General features: G+C 62.5%; 1 protein-coding gene across 3 annotated transcripts in view; it reads left to right on the top strand.

Moving 5' to 3' along the window:
- HSPG2 (heparan sulfate proteoglycan 2) overlaps nucleotides 1–16,517 on the top strand; it is a 41,204-nt gene that overhangs the window by 21,475 nt on the left and 3,212 nt on the right. For 2 of the 3 annotated variants that reach the window (XM_084220426.1, XM_084220425.1), the window contains 46 exons: nucleotides 3–229; nucleotides 310–420; nucleotides 500–600; nucleotides 913–1,093; nucleotides 1,601–1,660; nucleotides 1,833–1,955; nucleotides 2,043–2,183; nucleotides 3,040–3,182; nucleotides 3,267–3,402; nucleotides 3,503–3,648; nucleotides 3,731–3,869; nucleotides 3,946–4,100; nucleotides 4,204–4,342; nucleotides 4,475–4,626; nucleotides 5,027–5,165; nucleotides 5,283–5,440; nucleotides 5,753–5,891; nucleotides 5,975–6,126; nucleotides 6,220–6,358; nucleotides 6,439–6,590; nucleotides 6,676–6,814; nucleotides 6,897–7,048; nucleotides 7,126–7,264; nucleotides 7,347–7,498; nucleotides 7,585–7,723; nucleotides 7,814–7,957; nucleotides 8,032–8,166; nucleotides 8,637–8,818; nucleotides 8,892–9,084; nucleotides 9,182–9,361; nucleotides 10,855–11,115; nucleotides 11,394–11,589; nucleotides 11,669–11,766; nucleotides 12,262–12,528; nucleotides 12,603–12,715; nucleotides 12,798–12,945; nucleotides 13,096–13,212; nucleotides 13,444–13,528; nucleotides 13,613–13,757; nucleotides 13,826–13,925; nucleotides 14,009–14,118; nucleotides 14,193–14,301; nucleotides 14,382–14,480; nucleotides 14,985–15,206; nucleotides 15,477–15,709; nucleotides 16,126–16,228. In XM_084220426.1, the coding sequence (XP_084076552.1) occupies nucleotides 3–229; nucleotides 310–420; nucleotides 500–600; nucleotides 913–1,093; nucleotides 1,601–1,660; nucleotides 1,833–1,955; nucleotides 2,043–2,183; nucleotides 3,040–3,182; nucleotides 3,267–3,402; nucleotides 3,503–3,648; nucleotides 3,731–3,869; nucleotides 3,946–4,100; nucleotides 4,204–4,342; nucleotides 4,475–4,626; nucleotides 5,027–5,165; nucleotides 5,283–5,440; nucleotides 5,753–5,891; nucleotides 5,975–6,126; nucleotides 6,220–6,358; nucleotides 6,439–6,590; nucleotides 6,676–6,814; nucleotides 6,897–7,048; nucleotides 7,126–7,264; nucleotides 7,347–7,498; nucleotides 7,585–7,723; nucleotides 7,814–7,957; nucleotides 8,032–8,166; nucleotides 8,637–8,818; nucleotides 8,892–9,084; nucleotides 9,182–9,361; nucleotides 10,855–11,115; nucleotides 11,394–11,589; nucleotides 11,669–11,766; nucleotides 12,262–12,528; nucleotides 12,603–12,715; nucleotides 12,798–12,945; nucleotides 13,096–13,212; nucleotides 13,444–13,528; nucleotides 13,613–13,757; nucleotides 13,826–13,925; nucleotides 14,009–14,118; nucleotides 14,193–14,301; nucleotides 14,382–14,480; nucleotides 14,985–15,206; nucleotides 15,477–15,709; nucleotides 16,126–16,228 (6,794 nt within the window). Of the gene's footprint in view, nucleotides 1–2; nucleotides 230–309; nucleotides 421–499; nucleotides 601–912; nucleotides 1,094–1,600; nucleotides 1,661–1,832; nucleotides 1,956–2,027; nucleotides 2,184–3,039; nucleotides 3,183–3,266; nucleotides 3,403–3,502; nucleotides 3,649–3,730; nucleotides 3,870–3,945; nucleotides 4,101–4,203; nucleotides 4,343–4,474; nucleotides 4,627–5,026; nucleotides 5,166–5,282; nucleotides 5,441–5,752; nucleotides 5,892–5,974; nucleotides 6,127–6,219; nucleotides 6,359–6,438; nucleotides 6,591–6,675; nucleotides 6,815–6,896; nucleotides 7,049–7,125; nucleotides 7,265–7,346; nucleotides 7,499–7,584; nucleotides 7,724–7,813; nucleotides 7,958–8,031; nucleotides 8,167–8,636; nucleotides 8,819–8,891; nucleotides 9,085–9,181; nucleotides 9,362–10,854; nucleotides 11,116–11,393; nucleotides 11,590–11,668; nucleotides 11,767–12,261; nucleotides 12,529–12,602; nucleotides 12,716–12,797; nucleotides 12,946–13,095; nucleotides 13,213–13,443; nucleotides 13,529–13,612; nucleotides 13,758–13,825; nucleotides 13,926–14,008; nucleotides 14,119–14,192; nucleotides 14,302–14,381; nucleotides 14,481–14,984; nucleotides 15,207–15,476; nucleotides 15,710–16,125; nucleotides 16,229–16,517 lie in introns of all 3 variants that reach the window. The other variant, XM_084220424.1, reaches the window with a different exon arrangement.

The raw sequence follows: 16,517 nt of genomic DNA, 5'->3' as shown, positions 1-16,517 counted from the left end.
AGCTGTGCCCCCGGTTACACGGGTGACCCCACGGTGCGGGGGCAGGGCTGTGTCCCCGCGGGGCCGCCGCCGGCGCTGGCCGTGCGTGTGCACCCCCAGCGCACCGCGGTGCCGCAGGGCAGCGCTGTCACCCTGCGCTGCCACGCCGCCGGGGACCCGCCGCTCTACTACCACTGGGTGCGAGAGGACGGGCGGCCCCTCCCCGAGGGCGCCCAGAGCCGCCAGCAAGGTACTGGGTGGCTCCGGGGGCGGGGGGGGGGACATTGGTGTGTCCCCAAGGTGTGGGGTGTCAGCTGCGTGTCCCCCCAGGTGAGGAGCTGCACTTCCCCAGCATCCAGCCCTCTGAAGCCGGCGTCTATGTCTGCTCCTGTCGCAACCTCCGGCACAGCAACGCCAGCCGCGCCGAGGTCATTGTCACTGGTAGGTCGTTGTCACCAAGAGGGGGGGACACACACGGGGGGGAGGCAGGAGCAGGGCTCACCTCTCTGTGTGGGCGCAGAGACCCCCGACAAGCCCATCACTGTCACCGTGGAGGAGAAGCGGGTGCAGCGGGTGCAGCCCGGCGCCGATGTCACCTTCGTCTGCACTGCCAAGAGCAAGGTGAGGGCAAGCGGGCACAGCATGGCAGGGGGCTGCAGGGCGCCCCTGGGTGTGTGCAGGGACATTCAGGGTGTGGAGATGCCCCTGGGTGCCCACCTGGTCCTACAGAGCAAAGGGACACCCAAGGATGGGGACATCCAGAGCACAGGAACCGCTGTGCCCATATGGACCCCCCAAGCCCCCTTGGGTCCTTATGTAGCTCCATGGGACATCCCTGGGTGCCACCTCTCCCCCGTGGGGGCACAGCTGGGCATGTGCCCTGCCGTGTGCCCATCCCAGCGGCCTCAGGCCTCCCCACCTCTGTCCCCCCAGTCTCCTGCCTACACCCTGGTGTGGACACGGCAGAACCACGGGACGCTGCCGGCAGGCGCCGTGGACTTCAACGGGATCCTGACGCTGCGCGGCGTGCGGCCCCAGGACGCCGGAGTCTACGTCTGCACCGGCTCCAACATGCTGGACATGGACCAGGGCACCGCCACACTCTACGTCCAGGGTGAGTCCCCACCCCATGGTGATGGGGTGATGGGCAGCACCAGGGTGATGGGCATATTGACTGCCCAGCCAGCAGGGTGATGGGCACACACAGTGCCAAGGCAAGGTGTGGTGGTCACACTTGGCCCCCAGATGTTGGGTTTGATGGGCACGTTTGCTGTTTGGAGGTTGATGCCCAGATGCCAGGGTGATGGACACATTCAATGCCTGGATACCACTATTTGCTTGGGTTTGCTTGATGCCCAGTCCTCCAGGTGATGGGCACGCTCACCACCCTGGCTCTGTGGTGATGGTGCCCAGATGCTGGGGTGATGGAGACATTGAATGCCCAGACACTGGAGTGGTAGGCACTCTTGGTGCCCAGACACTGGGGCAATGTGCAGATTTGGTGCCTATATGCCGAGGTGATGGGTATGTTTGGTGCCTGCATGCCAGAGTGGTGGGCAGGTTTGGTGCCTGGACTCCAGGGTGATGGGCACACTCCCCTGAGACCCACTCCCTCCTGCAGCTGCCTCAAAGACTCAGATGTTCTATGGACCTGTTGAGTTCATGGAGGGGCACAGACCGGGTAAGTCACCAGGGGAGAGTTCCTGGGGTCCGCATGCTCCCCCCACCCACTGCATGCCGGGGCTCCACGTGCACCCTGCTGCTGGCTGTGCCACGCCACCCCGCTTCCCACCGCCTGGGGACAGCCCCGGGGGGGCCTGGCGAGCCCTAAGCCCCCCCGGGTCTCACCGCAGCTGGCACCGCCAGCGCCCCCACCGCCACCGTGGAGCCGGCGCAGCTGAGCGTGGCACCGGGGCAGCCGGCCGAGTTCCGCTGCGTGGTCACCGGCAGCCCCCAGCCCACCCTTGAGTGGCTCGGTAGGTGCCCACTGGGGACGGGGGGGACACCGGGAGCGGGTGGGGGGACACAGCGAGCAGGGGTGATGGCAGGCCGTGTCCCCGCAGGTGCACTGCCGCCGCAGGCCGTGGTTCAGGGCGGGACGCTGCGTTTCGCCGCGGTCGAGCCCGCTGATGCCGGGCACTACGAGTGCCGGGCGCGGAGCAGCGCCGGGCAGCACACGGCACGCGCCTTCCTCCATGTGCAAGGTGAGCGGCATCACCATCGTCCCTTTCATCCCCATTATCTTCATCATCAGTCACCCCATTTTCGCCATCATCCCCTTCTTCTCTGTTGTCCCTGTCACCCCACTGTCCCCATCACTGCCATCCCCATCACTTCCATCATCCACATTACCCCAATCGTTCCCATCACTGCTGTCATATACATCACCCCTATTGTCCCCATTGGCCCTGTCACCCCTCTTGCTCCCATCATCACCCACCATCTGTGTCACTCCCCGTCATGCCCACTGTCCATCTCCATTGTTTCCATGGTGTGTGTCATCCCTGTCATTCTCATCATTCCCGTAACCCTCATCATCCCTGTCATCTCCCACTGTCCATCCCCCTCATCCCCACCATCCCATCATCTTATCATCCTATCATGACCACCATTGTCTCTGTCACCTCCCATTCACACCCTTCATTCATTGTCCCCACCATCCCTGTCACTCTCATTATCCCCAGTGTTCTCTTCTTCCCCTTCATCCCCCGTTTTCCCCTCATCTCCATCATCCCATCACCTCTCATCATTTCATTGTTCCCATCATCCTTATCATCTTCATCATCTTCATCATCTCTGTCCACCCCATTGTTCCCATCGTCCCCATTGCCCCCAACACCCCATCACTCCCACAATCTCTGTCATCACCATCATTCCATTGTTCCCACCACCCTCATCATCCTCATCATCCTCATCATCTCCATCACTCTCATTGTCTCCCATTGCCCCCTCCATCATCCCCTGGTGTCCTTCACCCTCATCGTCTGCATCACTCATGTCACCCCCATTGTCCCCATCCCGCCATTGCCCCCAGCACCGCCCTGATCCCCCTCCCCGCAGGCGCAGGCACCCCGCAGGTGCAGGTGAGCCCGGAGCGGACGGAGGTGCAGGAGGGCTCCACAGTGCGGCTCTACTGCCGGGTCTCGGGGACCCCCACTGCCACCATCACCTGGGAGAAGCAGGGGGGCACTCTGCCACCGCAGGTGAGTGGGCTGCTGGCACCCCTGGGTGCTCCAGGGGGTGTGGGTGCACCACAGGTGCCACTGACACCCACCCTCATGCCATAGTCCCGCACTGAGCATGGTGACATCGCCACGCTCGTCATCCCTGCTGTGACGACGGCTGATGGTGGCATCTACCTCTGTGTGGGCACCAGCGCCGCCGGCACGGCCCACGCTGCTATCGAGGTGGCCGTGGTGCCAGGTGAGGAGAGTGGGTGACACCAATGGTTTTTGGGGATAGTTTTTGGGGATAGTTTTTGGGGGCTACAACCCACCCCTGTCACCCCTTTTGCTCCCCACAGGGGTGGCACCGCCTGTCCGCATCGAGTCCTCGTCCCCATCCGTCACCGAGGGACAGACCCTGGACCTGGACTGTGTGGTGGCAGGACCCAGCTCTGCCACCGTGACGTGGTACAAGCGTGGGGGCTCCCTGCCTGCTGGCCACCAGGTAGGGCACAGCAGGGTGGGCAGCACCCCAAACACTGCCCTGTCCCCTGCTATGTGACACCAAAGCACGTCCCCAACTCCAGGTTTCAGGGTCCCGGCTCCGTGTCCCCCACATCACAGCAGCTGATTCGGGGGAGTATGTGTGCCGGGCAAGCTTGGGGACTGCTGCCCGGGAGGCATCTGTCATTGTCACCGTCGTGGCCGCGTCAGGCTCATCCTATGGTGAGGCTGGGTTCAGCAGCACTGGAGGGAACAGCTGGTTCCCAACAGATGGTCACAGCTCTGTCCTCCCCTGCAGGACCACCAGCTTCAGGTGTCCCTGTCCGGATTGAGGCATCCTCATCCACTGTGGCCGAGGGACAGACCCTGGACCTCAACTGCATCGTGGCTGGGCAGGGACAGGCCACTGTCACCTGGTACAAGCGTGGGGGGTCACTCCCAGCCAAGCACCAGGTAGGGGACACAGAGGGTGATGATGCGAGGGGTGGCTGGGGTTGATGCACAGCCCTGTGCAAGCCCGGGTGGCTCTGGTGACCCTTGTGTCCCCTCCCCACAGGTGTCCGGCTCCCGGCTGCGGCTGCTGCAGGTGACAGCGGCCGACTCGGGCGAGTACGTGTGCCGGGTAACCACTGGGGCCACCAGCAAGGAGAGCGCGGTCATGGTGACCATCCAGCCCAGCAGTGCCAGTGCCTACTGTGAGTGGGGACAGGGGTGGCAGTGCCAGCAGGAGGTTCTCATGTGTCACAGCACTGAGCCCTGGCTCAGGTGCCCATATTGGCGAGGTGCTGCTGTGGTCACTGGTGTCACTCTCCTGTCTCTGTCCCCAGCCCCGGGCAACACAACTCCACTGCGCATCGAGTCCCCGTCCTCTGCCGTAGTCGAGGGACAGACCCTGGACCTCAACTGTGTCATCGCCAGCCCTACTCAGGCCACTGTCACCTGGTACAAGCGTGGGGGAACCCTCCCAGCCAAGCACCAGGTAGGGGACACGGAGAGGGGATGTCACCAAAGGGGGTGGATGTGGTTGACCAACAGCTCTGGGCAAGCCTAGGTGGCCCATCCAAATCCTGTTGGCCCATGCAAGGCCAGCTGGCCCTGGGCAAGCCTAGGTGACCTGTGCCAATGCAGATGGTCCCATGGAAGCCCAGGTGGCCCCTATAAGGCCAAGTGACCCCATACAAGACCAGGAAACCCCATGCAAGTCCTGATGGCCTTGAAAGATTAGGTGACCTATGGAAGCCCATGTAGCTCATGCAAGTCCAAGCAGCCCATGGAAGTTTAGGTGTCCCATTCAAGCCCTGAATTGTCCCTCATTCAAGCCCATGTGGCCCCATGGAAGCCCAGGTGTCCCCAGTGACCCCCGTGTCCCCTCCCCACAGGTGTCCGGCTCCCGGCTGCGGCTGCTGCAGGTGACAGCGGCCGACTCTGGCGAGTACGTGTGCCGGGTGACCACTGGGACCACCAGCAAGGAAACCTCCATCATGGTGACCATCCAGCCCAGCAGTGCCAGTGCCTACTGTGAGTGGGAACAGGGAACCCGGGAGGTTACCCATGGGGGTGTGACACCACTCCCAGTGTCCCTGGGAGGGTCACACACGTGGTGGTCACAGTCTCTAACCCACCTCCTGTCTCCAGCCCCAGGCAGCACAACCCCGCTGCGCATCGAGTCCTCGTCCCTGTCATCCCCCGTGACTGAGGGACAGACCCTGGACCTCAACTGTGTCATCGCCAGTCCTGCGCAGGCCACTGTCACCTGGTACAAGCGCGGAGGAACCCTCCCAGCCAAGCACCAGGTAGGGGACACGGAGAGAGGATGTCACCAAGCAGGGAAGATAGGGATGACATACTGCTCTGGGCAAGACCAAGTGGCCTGTCCAAGTCCTGGGGACCCCATCCAAGTCCTGATGACCCCGTGCAAGGTTGGCTGGTCCTGGGCAGGCCCAGATGGCCCCGTGACTATGGAAGCATGAGTGACCCCATGGAAGACCAAATGACCCCATATAAGCCCAGGTGGCCCATGCAAGCCCAAAGTGGCCTTGTGCAGTCCCAGATGACCCCTTGCCAGAGCTGATGGCCCCTGTGACCCCCGTGTCCCCTCCCCACAGGTGTCTGGCTCTCGGCTGCGGCTGCTGCAGGTGACAGCAGCCGACTCGGGCGAGTACGTGTGCCAGGTGACCAGCGGGGCCACCACCAAGGAGATCTCCATCATGGTGAACATCCAGCCCAGCAGTGCCAGCACCTACCGTGAGTGGGGACAGGAGAAGGTGACTCAGGACTGGGGAACAGTCCTGCAGTCCTTGGGGTGACCCTCCTGTCTCTGTCTCCAGCCGTTGGTGTCACCCCTCCGGTGCGCATCGAGTCCTCGTCCTCGTCCGTGGCCGAGGGACAGACCCTGGACCTCAACTGCATCGTGGCCGGGCAGGGACAGGCCACTGTCACCTGGTACAAACGTGGGGGGTCACTCCCAGCCAAGCACCAGGTAGGGAACACAGGAGCATTTTGGGGTGAAAAGGGGATTTTTGGTGGTGTTGAGGGGTTTATGTGCCCATTCTCATGTGTGTCACCCCTCCAGGTGTCAGGCACCCGCCTGCGCATCCCCCAGGTGACAGCAGCCGATTCAGGGGAGTACGTGTGCCGGGTGACATCAGGTGGCATCACACATGAGACGTCCCTCATTGTCACCATCCAGACTGGCGCTGGCTCCTCTTACGGTACTGGGATGGGTGAGGGGTGACATAGGGACATGGTGAGGACACAGTGGTGACCCTACGGACCCTACTGCCACCCCCAGCTGTTGGTGTCACGCCACCAGTGAGGATCGAGACCTCCTCTGCTGCTGTCACCGAGGGACAGACGCTGGACCTCAACTGCATGGTGGCAGGACAGGGTCATCCCCAAGTCACCTGGTACCGGCGTGGGGGGGCTCTGCCTCCAAACAGCCAGGTGGGACAGGGGGAGGTGGCTTTGCCCTGCAGGCCACAACCCTACATCAGGTACTGATGTGTCCCCAAATTGTCACATTCCCCAGGTGTCAGGGACCCGCCTGCGCCTTTCCCAAGTGGCAGTGGCCGATTCAGGGGAGTACGTGTGCCGGGTGACCCTGGGGTCCGTCACCCAGGAGGCATCTGTCATTGTCACCGTGCCCAGCAGTGCCAACAGCTATTACAGTGAGTGTGAGAGAGGGCAGTGCTTGGGGACAGTCAGGTGTCACCTTGGTGATAAACATTCCCTTTCCCTGTCCTCCCCCAGCCTCTGGCATCTCCCAGCCCCTCCGCATCGAGTCCTTGTCCTCGGCCATCGCCGAGGGACAGACCCTGGACCTCAACTGCGTGGTGGCAGGGTCCGGCCCCACCACAGTGACGTGGTACAAGCGTGGTGGCTCCCTGCCTGTTGGCCACCAGGTAGGTGGCAGGGGAGGGTCACTCTGAATTATGCCCTGCTCTATGGTGCTGACTTGTCCCCTATCCATTCCCTCCAGGTGTCGGGCACCCGCCTGCGCATCCCCCAGGTGACAGCAGCCGATTCGGGGGAGTACGTGTGCCGGGTGACATCAGGTGGCATCACACAGGAGACATCCCTCATCGTCACCATCGATGACGGGGACAACCCACCCCACTGTGAGTGCCACCCTCCAGGGGACAGGGTCCCACTGGTGTCGGGGACCAGTGGGGCCATTCACCCTCAACCCTGCCCATGCAGCCACCGGCGTCACACCACCCATCCGCATTGAGTCCTCGGCGTCCTCTGTCACCGAGGGACAGACTCTGGACCTGGACTGCGTGGTGGCTGGCCAGGGACAGGCCACCATCACCTGGTACAAGCGTGGTGGGGCCCTCCCAGCCAAGCATCAGGTAGGTGGGGACACCGGTGGAGTGGGGGATCGTGGTTGCTGTGCGTGGCTGGGTGATGCCACCACCTTCTGTTATGATGTCCCCAGATTTCGGGGTCCCGGCTGCGGCTGTCCCAGCTCTCGGTGGCCGATTCGGGAGAGTACGTGTGCCGGGCTGACATGGGCAGTGTCTCCCGTGAGGCCATTGTCTCTGTCACTGTCACCTCCCGTGACAGCTCCAGCTACCGTGAGTGTGGCCACAAAGTGAGGGAGGATGCTGAGGGGAGATGGGTGATGTGAGTGGCCTCATGGCCTCCCTGTGCCTTTGTCCCCACAGGTTTGCAGAGCCCCATCATCTCCATCGACCCACACAGCATGGCGGTGGCACCAGGTGAAGATGCCACCTTCAAGTGCCGCATTCACGATGGTGCCCGGCCTGTCAACATCACTTGGCGTATGGGGCCTGGCCAGCACCTCCAAGGTATGGTGGTCCCCAGGGTGGCCCTGGCATGGTCCCCTGGGTGGCCCTGATGCTGATGGCTCCTCTTTGCCCAGACAATGTGAAGATCAGTGCCAATGGGTCAGTCATCTCCATCACTGGTGCCCACGTGGGCAACCAGGGCGCCTACCACTGCGTGGCCTCCAACCGCTTCGGCGTCGCCAGCAGCGTCGTCAACCTCGTGGTGCAAGGTATGAGGTGGCCAGGGTGAGCCTGTCCCTGACTCCATGTGCTCCAGGTGTTCTCAGGGAACATGTGTCCCCATCCCCATGTCCTCCATGTGCTCCAGATGCCCTCAGGGTGGTCTCCCTGTTACCATGGGGGTGTCCTCCATGTCACCTAGATACCGCTGGAGTGATGGTGTCCCTATCCCCATCTCCTTTCCATGCTTCAGGTGCTGCTGGAGTGATGGTGCCCATGTCCCCATGCTGGTGTCCTTCTAGGGGCCCCAGGAGTTGTGATGTCCCCATCCCCTTGCAGATGTCCTCTATGGGCTTTGGAAGCTCCTGAGATGTTGTGTCCCCATCCCCACACTTGTGCTCATTTTCTCCCATGCTCTCACTGCTCTCAGGGTGATGGGTGCCCCTATGGCCAAGCACCTCCCAGCTGCCCTTCATGGTGGAGTCCCAATCCCCACCCCAATGCCCTCCTCCTTCTCCAGGCGCCCCCACGGTGTCAGTGATGCCACCAGGTCCTGTGACAGTGAAGGAGGGCAAATCCCTGAGCCTGGAGTGCCTGGGCCGGGGCGAGCCGCGGCCACTGGTGCGGTGGAGCCGGCTGGGCTCCCGGCAGAAGGTGGAGCACCAGACGCTGCTGCACATGGACAGCCAGGCCATCCTGCAGGTGAGGGGGCACCCAGGGACACCGTGGGGCACCCAGGAGTGCCTTGTGCTCATCCCTACCCTGTCCCCTCCAGCTCTCGCCGGCCAAGCCGGAGCACGCCGGGACCTACGTGTGCACGGCGCACAGTGCCCTGGGCTCGGCGCAGGCACGGGTGGATGTCAGCGTGGAGTCAGCGCAGCGGCACCCCGGGGCCCCCGAGGTCACCGCACCGTCCACCGTCACCGTGGTGGCTGGGGACACCGCCACACTGCACTGCATGGCCAGAGGTATGGGGAGCCTGGAGGGAGGTGTATGGACATCCCTGGAGAAGGGATGTTCTGAGCAGTACCTGACACCACGGTGATGGGCATGGTGTGGTCGTAGGTGACCCAGCGCCCCGGATCGAGTGGTCGAAGCTGCGGGCCCCCCTGCCCTGGCAGCACCGCGTGGTGAACGGGAGCCTGGTCATCCCTCGTGCTGCGCAGCAGGACTCGGGCCAGTACATCTGCAACGCCAGCAGCCCTGTCGGTTCCACTGAAGTCTTTGTCACCCTCGATGTGGAGTGTAAGAGGGGGACAGCCGGGGGTTGGGGTGCTCCTGGGCTCCTGCCGCCACCTCCACTGTGGCCATCACCCATCCTTCCTCCGTATGTGGTCACCTCCATCACCACCTCCCCCCTTACATCCAGCCCTTCCTCGTGGGACCATCCTACTCCATTGCAGCTCTCATCCTCCTCCTCTCAAGCTCCTCTCAAGCTCTATCACCAACCCTTCTCGTGGGTGTGTCCACCTGCTTGTCCTATCCCTGTGCGTGTCCCTTTCCACCTCTGCTCTCTTATCCATCCATCTATCCATTCAACATGGATCCATCCATGGCTCATCCCAGCTCAAACCCATCTCTATCTCTGTTCATATCTCTCCTTCCATCTTTTCCTCATGGATCCATCCATCTCATTCATCCCAGCACACACCCATCTCTCTATCTCCTTACTCTAACATCCTTTTCTTCCTTGTGGATTCACCCATCCCTCATCCGTCATAGCTCACATCCATTCCATCTCTCCATCTCCTCTCACACCCTCCATCCATCCATCCCTTCCTGGTGCACTCATCCATTGCTCACCCACTCCAGCTGACATTCCTCTCTCTGTTTCCTCTCACACCCCTCCATGCATCTCATCCTTGTGCATCCACCCATCTCTTGTTCATTTTAGCACATGCCATCTCTCCATCTCCTTTCACACCCTTCCGTCCATCCCTCCCTAGTGCATCATCCATCTCCTCCATCCCAGCACATGCCCAACTCACCATCTGCTCTCAAACTCTGTCAGTCCCATCCACCCACATACCTACCTCTTCCTTGTGGATTCATCCATCACTCAACCATCCCAGCTCACATCCATCTCCTAACTCTTCTATCCATCTCTTCTTTGTGCATCCATCCATGTGATCCATCCCAGCATACACTCATTTCTCAATCTCCCCTCAAATTTATCCATCCATGCCTTCCTGGTACATTCATCCATCATTCAATCCTTCCAGCTCACATCCAACTCTACATTTCCTGACCCCTGCATCCATCTTTTCCTTGTGCATCATCCATTTCATCCATCCCAGCACACACCCAACTTTCCGTCTCCTCTCAAACTCTCGAATCATCCATCCATCCATCCATCCATCCATCCATCCATCCATCCATCCATCCATCCATCCCTCCATCCCTCCATCCCTCCATCCATCCCTCCATCCATCCATCCATCCATCCATCCATCCATCCATCCATCCATCCATCCATCCATCCATCCATCCATCCCTCCATCCATCCCTCCATCCCTTCCTTCATGGTGAATTCATCCATCACTCCTGGCCATCCCGGCCATCCATGTCTCCATCTCCTCTCACTCCTCTATCCATCCGTTCCTCATGGATCCATCCAGCTCTCATCCATCCCAACACACGCCCATCTCCATCACCCCCTACACCCCTCACCAACACCCTCCTTGCCCCACTGACCCATTCCTGCCCCCACCACGGCTGATGGCTCCCCCCATCCCGCAGCACCTCCATATGCCACCATCCTCCCGGAGGACACGGCGGTGCGGGCAGGTGACGCGGTGCAGGTGCAGTGCCTGGCCCACGGCACGCCCCCGCTGCACTACACCTGGGACAAGGTGAACGGCAGCCTCTCGGCGCGTGTGGCCCACCGCGCCGGCCTCCTGCGCCTGACCCCCGCGGCCCCTGCCGACAGCGGCACCTACCGCTGCCTCGTCACCAACCGCGTCGGCACCGCCGAGGCCTTCGCCCGCGTGGCTGTTCATGGTGAGCCCATCCCCGGCCCAGGTACTGTTTGTGCTCTGTGTTGGGTGCTGGCAGTGCTGCCAGGTGCCCTCAGAGCTCTGCATCCTGCCCAGGCGATGCTGGTGCTGACGGGTGCCACCGGGGCTCCACATCCCCCTGGGTGCTGCCGTTGGGTACCACTGGGGGTCTGCATCCCACCCCCAGTTATCCTGGTGTTGCTGGGTACCACCGGGGCTCTGCACCCCTCAGGGATGATGCAAGTGCTGCTGGGTACTACTGGGACTCTGCATCCCTTCCAGGTGATGCTGGTGAAGGTGGGGACATTGCTGGTGGTCCCTTGGTGGTGCGGGTGACACCAGGGAGCCTCGTCAAGGGGGTAGGTGGCACTGCCGAATTCGCCTGCTCTGTCTCTGGGGACCCCCGTGCCCATGTGGAGTGGCTGAAGGAAGATGGGGAGCTGCCCCCCACCCACAACGTGCGGGATGGGGTGCTGAGGTAAGGAACATGGGACAGGGAGGTGGGACCCCCACGCTGGTCCCTTGTGGGGTCCCTCACCCTGGCTGTGTCCCTGCAGGATGCCGGAGCTGGCACCGGGGGCGCAGGGCGTGTACGTGTGCCGGGCCAGTGGCCCAGGCGGGCAAGCAGAGGACAGGGCCACCCTCACTGTCCAGGGTAGGAGCATCACCCCAGCACCAGGGGACACATCCACCCCCTGACCTCTCCCCCACCACCAAGGGCACCCCAGGACCCCCATGTCCCCCCACCGAGGGGCACCCCAGCACCTTCCATTTCCCTACGCACGCAGGCACCCTAATAGCCCTCAATGCCCAGGGTGACCTGAAATCTCTCCTCAAGCTTACAGGCACCCCAATACCCCCCACCCTTCCCCATGCCTGTGGACACCCTGACACAACCAGTCTCTCTCCACACCCATGAACATCCCAGTGCCCCCTATCTCTTCCCACACCCATGACCACCCTGGTACTCCCCATGTCTCACATGCTCACAAGGACTTCCAACACCTCTGACCTCTCCCCATTCCCACAGCCACCCCAATTGTCCCACATCCCCTCAGGAACCCCGTTTCTCCCTATCTCCCACTCCACTGCCAGACTGTGATGCGTCCCTGTGCCAGGGGTTCACCCCAAATCCCAACTGTCCCCCAAGCTCTCCCCAGGGCCCTGATCAACATCCGGACCGCGGTGCAGACGGTGCTGGCAGGGACAACAGTGGAGCTGGAGTGCCTGGGCTTGGGGGAGCCCCGTCCCCACGTCACCTGGAGCAAAGTGGGGGGCCGCATCCGCCCCGGGGTGCTGATCCGTGCCGGCACCCTCACCATCGAGCAGGTGGAGCGGGCGGACGCCGGGCAGTACCGCTGCACCGCCACCAACGCCGTGGGCACCGTCCAGTCCCACGTCATCCTCCACGTGCAAGGTGAGCACGGGGACGCAGAGGTGGGGACGCACACCTTGTCACTGCAGGTGGGTGACACCTCCATGCATCCCCAGCCGCTCCTCAAATTGCCGGGCAGCCGGAGGTGAAGGAGGTGTCCCTCGGATCAGCAGCGGTTTTGCCATGCTTGGCATCTGGCTTCCCAGTGCCAGAGATCACCTGGAGCAAGGTACGATGGAGGGGTGGAGGGTGGGGGAGGCAGGGGTTGTGGGGGCTGCTTGTGGGTGCTGATCCCCTCCGCTGTGCCACAGCTGGACGGGGAGCTGCCAGCGGGTGCCAGGGTGCAGGGGAACGTGCTGACGCTGCCGGCCGTGCGCCCCGAGGACGCCGGCGTCTACACCTGTGTGGCTGCCAACCACCGCGGCCAGCAGACAGCCTACTACGTGCTGAAGGTCCAAGGTGAGGACAGAGGGAGGGACAGATGGATGGTCGGATGGATGGATGGATGGATGGATGGATGGATGGATGGATGGATGGATGGATGGATGGATGGATGGATGGGGGCAAGGGTGATGTGCCCCGCCCCTCCTTACCTTCCCATATCTGCAGAGCACGTGGTCCCCTATTTCGGGCAGTCGCCCCGCTCCTTCCTCCCCCTGCCCACCATCAAGGACGCCTACAAGAGGTTTGAGATCCTCATCACCTTCCGACCTGATGCTGCCGATGGTGAGCCTGTGTGCCCCAAGAGTCCTCTGTGTCCCCTTTCATGTCCCCTCCATCATTTTCCCGTCCTTTCATGCTCCACCTGCCCTCCTTTATCTCCCATTCTCCATTCATCTGAGAGCCTCCAGTCTGTGGAGGATTTCTCCTCCATTCTGGGAGGATTTTGGGGTCCCCTAGGATGTGTCCCCCATCTCAGGATGGGGACTGTCCATCTGATCCCCTGCCACCCCTCAGGGCTTCTCCTGTACAATGGGCAACGGAAAAACAGCGGTGCTGACTTCATCTCCTTCGGGTTGGTGGGTGGACGCCCCGAATTTAGGTGAGACCTATGAGCAGGTGTATGGGAGAGGTGGGAGATGGCTGCCAGCACACACCCACACCCCTTGTACCTCCAAAAAACCAGGTTTGATGCTGGTTCGGGCATGGCCACCATCCGTCACCCCACAGCGCTGCGGCTGGGCGAGTACCACACCGTGCGGCTGCTCCGCAACCTCACCTGGGGCTCACTGGGCCTGGAAGGGCACCCCTCCGTGAACGGCACCTCCCAGGTACCACTTTGGGGTGTCGGGTGGGGGTCAGGGTGCTGGAGCTGGTGCCCACCCTTGTGTGCCTGCAGGGGAAGTTCCAAGGGCTGGATCTGAACGAGGAGCTGTACCTGGGGGGGTACCCTGACATCGGCGCTGTGGCAAAGACGGGGCTCAGCCGGGGTTTCATGGGTGAGTGAGGGGTTTTGGGGGCACCGGGGTGAGGGGGCGCTGGGCATCATGTGACAGTTCTGCCCATCTCTGCCACCCCACAGGCTGTGTGCGCCAGCTCCGCATCCAAGGGGAAGAGGTGGCCTTTGGGGACATGGACCTGCAGGCACACGGTGTCACCAATTGCCCCACCTGCCAGGAGCGGCCGTGCCAGGTGAGGATGGAGGGGAGGAGGTGATGCCCACCCATCCCTGCCCCCTGCTGACACCCATGTCACCCCTCACCCAGAACGGCGGTGTGTGCCAGGATGATGACAGCGGCACCTACGTCTGCCGATGTCCCCACGGCTTCACTGGCAGCAACTGCGAGTACTCACAGGCTTTGCACTGTCACCCAGGTAGGTGACTCCACTCCCTCCATGGGGACATCATCCCAGGGTCCCTTCAGGATGGGTGCTCACGGCTTCTCACCCCACAGAGGCATGTGGACCTGATGCCACCTGTGTCAACAGGGCAGATGGGCAGGGCTACACCTGCCGCTGCCACCTGGGCAAGACTGGGGAGAGGTGCACCGAGGGTGAGCGACACAGGGACACAGCTGGCACCGTCCTGGGACATGGGGACAGGGTGGGGACCACCCAGGGAGATGGGGACATGGCTGGGACCACCCTGGTGAACTGGGGATGGGGTGGGGCTGGGTACCACCTTGGGGACCCTGGCAAGAGGTAAGGACCAGGCAGGAAAATGGGCACCATGGGAATGGAGGCTGGGGTCCCATCCTGGGGATGTAGGTTGGGTCTCACCATGGGGTTGGACATTGGGCCCCACTGTGGGGTTGGAGGTTGGGGATAGAGGCTGGGGATGGATGATGGGGTTCCATCATGGGGATGGGATGGGATGGGATGGGATGGGATGGGATGGGATGGGATGGGATGGGATGGGATGGGATGGGATGGGATGGGACGGATGTTGTCCCACCCTGGGGATGAAGGCTGTGGATGGGTGTTGCTCTGAAGATGGAGCTGGAGGTCCCACCTGGAGGATGGTGAGGTCCTACACTGGGCACCACTGGGATGTGCAGGTGAGGTGGTGAACGTGCCGTCGTTCGATGAGGAGGGAGCCTTCGTCTCGTACCCCCCCCTCACCAACGTGCACCACGAGCTGCGGCTGGAGGTTGAGTTCCTGCCACTGGCCCCCGACGGGCTCCTGCTCTTCAGTGCTGGCAAAGCCGCCCCTGTCGAGGACTACGTGGCCTTGGCCTTGATCGGTGGCCATGTCGAGTTCCGCTACGAGCTGGGCTCAGGTGGGTGGCACAGGGCATGGGACACTGTGGACAGGTGGCACCGGGGATCGTGGGAGTGAGGGGGGGACACAGCATTACCAGGGTTCACTGGCATGAAAGAGGTCCCTGAGCCACAGTGGGGTCCCCTGGCACCATTAGGGTCCCCAAATGTCACTGGGGTCCTTGGGAGTCATTCTGGTCCCCAGGTATCACCCAGGGCACATCTCAGGTCCGTGAGCATCCCTGGTGATTCCCCAGTGCCCCCCATAACACCACCCCCTGTCCCCACAGGCCCGGCAGTGCTGCGGAGCGCAGAGCCAGTGGCCCTGGGCCAGTGGCACTGGGTGACAGCTGAACGGGTTCACAAGGACGGGACACTGGTGGTGGACGATGCCGCCCCGGTGAAACGCTCCTCGCCTGGCAAGAGCCAGGGGCTCAACCTGCGCAGCCCCCTGTACCTGGGGGGCACCGAGCCCCCCCTGCGCCCCCCCACCAACGCCTCCTTCCACGGCTGCATCGGAGAGGTGAGACCCCCCTTGTGTCCCCTCAGAGGGCAGGTGACCCCCTCAGGTGGGGAGGGGATTCCCCCATACTGGGGACATGATCCCCCTGGTGGGGAGGCAGGTGACCCCCACTGATGTCCCCTTGTTTTGGGGATGACTGCTCCTGGTGTCCTGTGGAGAAGATGACCCTGTTGGCAGTGTCCCCTTGGTTGGGAAGTGACCCCATTGTTAGGGAGGTGACTTCCCTTCACATCTCCTTGTTGGTGACGCTTTTCCTTGGTGTCCCCTTGGTTGGAAGTGACCCCTGTGGCTGGGGGATGGTGCCATTGGTGTCCCCTTGTTGATGCCCCTCACTGGCGTCCCCTCGGCCCCGGGTCGGGCAGTGCCCCCGGTGGCAGGGCGGTGACGGTGGCGGTGTCCCTGCCGTGTCCCCGCAGGTGTCCATCAGCGGGAAGCGCCTGGAGCTGAGGGAGCGGTTCCTGCGCAGCCGGGGGGTGCGGCCCTGCGGCCACCGCGCCCCGTGCCGGCCGGGGAGCCGCGGTGAGAGCGGGGACGGGCTGGGCCGGGGGGCGTTTGCACGTGGGTGTGTGCTGCATGTGCATTGCTGCGTGTGTATGCTGCATGTGTGCTCTGAGTGTGCATTACTCTGTGTGTATGCTGCATGTGTGCTCTGAGTGTGCATTACTCTGTGTGCGCTGCACGTGTGTGCTGTGCATGTCAGTGCGTGTGCGTACTGCATGTGCATTACTGCGTGCGTGTGCTGCGTATATGTGCATGCATGTGTGCAGTGTGTGTGTGCTGCGTGTGCGTTTGTACGTGTGCACTGCTC

This window comes from Fringilla coelebs (genome assembly GCF_963513975.1).
Source record: "Fringilla coelebs genome assembly, chromosome: 22".
Lineage (NCBI taxonomy): Eukaryota > Metazoa > Chordata > Aves > Passeriformes > Fringillidae > Fringilla > Fringilla coelebs.
Note: the sequence above shows the minus strand (reverse complement) of the source record. Positions and strands in the feature narration are given on the sequence as shown.